Below are 2,931 nucleotides of genomic sequence, written 5' to 3' on the forward strand. Positions count from 1 at the left end.
GAGAGAGAGAGAGAGAGAGACGTCTAGCTAAAGAATGGAATATAAAAAAAACCCTCGTGACAAGCAGTTCACGTCTAAACTGCATACACAGGGTTAAAGCGGTCTCATGATGAGCAAATGATCGATCTATCTTAAATTTCTTCTACGATTATCGGCTGAAAGTTGTAGATTCGTTTCCCTGATATCATCAGGTGTTCGTGGGTGTGATATGATACAGAGGCGAGTTCTGTGTTTAGTGATAAAACGTAGATACATCCGTCATCCTTTAACACTGTCAAGCCTCATCAATGAGGTGACAATATCGCGTGACAGATTAGACGATAGAAAGAGCCACGAAGCGAGACACTCACCGTCCTACAAATATATTTTAAGTCAGATTTGGAATTGAAAATACTTGTTTTATTTTGTCATGTCATTTACGTATAAATCCACACTTAAATTTTTTTTTTTAAAACAACATAAAATAAAATAAAATAAAATAAAACGGAAAAAGAACAATGTTTTATTCTAAATAGTTGTTCTATTTTGTCATGCCTATTATCCCATAAATTCACACTTTAAAAAAACACAAACAAAAACCCACAAAAACCCCCGGAAAGTGGCAATAGTGTTTTATTCTTACATAGTTATATTATTACTACGTAACGGGGTCTTCAGAAAAGCCTCAACTGTGTACATTCGAACCTTATCTAGGGGCCACTTGTCCAAAATAACCAGCTGTACAAATGACCACTTCGTCACTTGCGTTTTTTCCTTAACTTTCAGGACACTGCTCAGTACGTGCACTTGTCTCAGACAATTACGTTTTCCTTCTTCAGTGGGTGGCTGTCTTGGACAATTCTGAAAAGTGCTGGAAGACTGTTATAATTTAAATAAAATGAGGAGGATACACAAAATAATATTAAAGGCTGGGTATTGCAGGGTTCAGGACATGGGATATGGGAAAAAGTAACAGGGACTTGAGAGGGGAGGGTTTTTTTTTTTTTTTCATTTTAAGTGTAAACATATGTTCATTTCCCTCAACCTCTCTAAGCGGTTGTCCCAGTTGCGGATGTTTTAAATAATTGGGGAGGGGGGGGGGGGTTGGCCTAAATCATTTTTTTCTTTTTGACGCTGATTCAGCTGTTCGTAACCATGTGCTGACATATGCCATTGACTCATAGATAGAAAGAATGATTAAACTATGATAGGCTTATACTATTTCTGATATCTTTTGGGCTACCAAAGTAATGTGCGAATGTATTGTTCGATCATCGTAATCGAGTCACAAAGGTTAAAGTATAAGAGAGGAGAGTGCAGGCGGGGACAGCAGAGAGGTCTCTGCACTCACAACAAGCAAGTCGGATAAACAGACGTTCACCTGGACCATCAGGATGAAGAGCCTACAAGTTCTACTGGTCGTAGCAGCGGCATGCTTGGCTATCTGTGCAGCTGAACTCAAGAGGTATACATTTGAATATAGATCTAGTTTTTATATATTATATCATAACTTTTACGCCCATTGAAGCAAAATCAGACAACATCTGGGGAGCTCTTTATATTTGGTATTTGTCTTATTCTCTATCGTCTCATCACTTCTCGTTCCTCACAAATAATCATGCAGGTGTCGGTGTTTATTTGGGGTTATAACTGGGTTGTTGTTTTTTAAAACTTAGTTTGACTTTACCACCTCTATGCTCAAAATAAAATACCATAAGGTGAACGCTTTCCCCAGCAGACGAGTGGAAAAGGCAAACATCCAAAGGTTAAAAAAGACGAAGTTGAACTAGTCGAGGAAACATCATAGTAACCCCCCCACCCAAACATTATTTGAAGTGCGACGAGGTTGGGTATTTTCTTGTTGTTGTTTTTTTTCTTGAGGGAGGGGGGAGGGGGAGGCTTGAATTGTCCAGTATCATATAAAGTTGTGTTCGTTGTAAGTGGGACAGACACAACTGTCCTATTAGAGCAAAGTAATCAAACCTGCTTTTTAAAAGATAAGGTTGTGAAAAAGCCGTCGACATAAGTACCTACATACGTTTTCTATGGATTAAACCATAGTGTCTTCCCAAAAGTCAAGATTGCTTGATAGGACATGAAGTAAAAAAGGGGCAGTAGGGGTCTTGGGCGGAAATGCTCAATTTGCAAAATGGCCAAAGTGTATCCAGAACGTTTTTCGAATGAAAACAACACACACTGGGTTACCCAATCCTGGCCTGGCCATCTACAACAACAACAAAAAACGTCTTTCAGCCCCCCCCCCCCCCTTTCCCTCAAACAAAAAACAAAAAATAAAAAATAACTAAATCTTTAAAGAGTCAGCACAGACGCTATTTATAATTGTTCGGTACACGGGCAAGAGAATCTTTTTTGAAAATTGAAATAAGGTATTAAAATTTCAAAGTACATTTGTGCAGTGGTATCAGCCTGGTAAAACTCTGATTTCCATCTCTGATGAATGAGACTAAAGCTTGTGTAAAAATCGAACATTTATGTACTTTTCTCAAACTTTTTGGGTTTTATTTGTTCTTGACTATGAATTTTTTACTGCTGTCCAGCTCGTTGAAGATGGACTTTACTTTGTAATACATTATACCACTGTTTTATCAATACTTTGTGTCAATGTTTTACAAAAAAACGTGAGTGTCGTCTTTATCTCTTCCCCCTCTCTTCGTTTATGTTGCTCTCTAGTCACACCTTTCTAATCATCGGCACTTTTATGAGCTATTTATATTTCAACCTGCGTACACCTCTAAAAAAACCTTTAACTAAAAAAAAATAAAAAATAAATGATATAACTCAGTCCCCCATCCTTCCTCTCATTTCTACCTTTGTCATTACCCATAAACAGACGTTCACCTGGACCATCAGGATGAAGAGCCTACAAGTTCTACTGGTCGTAGCAGCGGCATGCTTGGCTATCTGTGCAGCTGAACTCAAGAGGTATACATT

General features: G+C 38.1%; 1 protein-coding gene across 1 annotated transcript in view; it reads left to right on the forward strand.

The window, feature by feature from the left end:
• Nucleotides 1–1,172: 1,172 nt before the first annotated feature.
• LOC101856573 (cathepsin D) overlaps nucleotides 1,173–2,931 on the forward strand; it is a gene marked incomplete in the record, with an annotated part of 19,716 nt that continues 17,957 nt past the window's right edge. The window contains 1 exon segment of the mRNA XM_013081854.2: nucleotides 1,173–1,444. Coding sequence (XP_012937308.1) covers nucleotides 1,374–1,444 — 71 coding nt within the window.

Source organism: Aplysia californica, unplaced genomic scaffold (assembly GCF_000002075.1).
Source record: "Aplysia californica isolate F4 #8 unplaced genomic scaffold, AplCal3.0 scaffold00149, whole genome shotgun sequence".
Classification (NCBI taxonomy): domain Eukaryota; kingdom Metazoa; phylum Mollusca; class Gastropoda; order Aplysiida; family Aplysiidae; genus Aplysia; species Aplysia californica.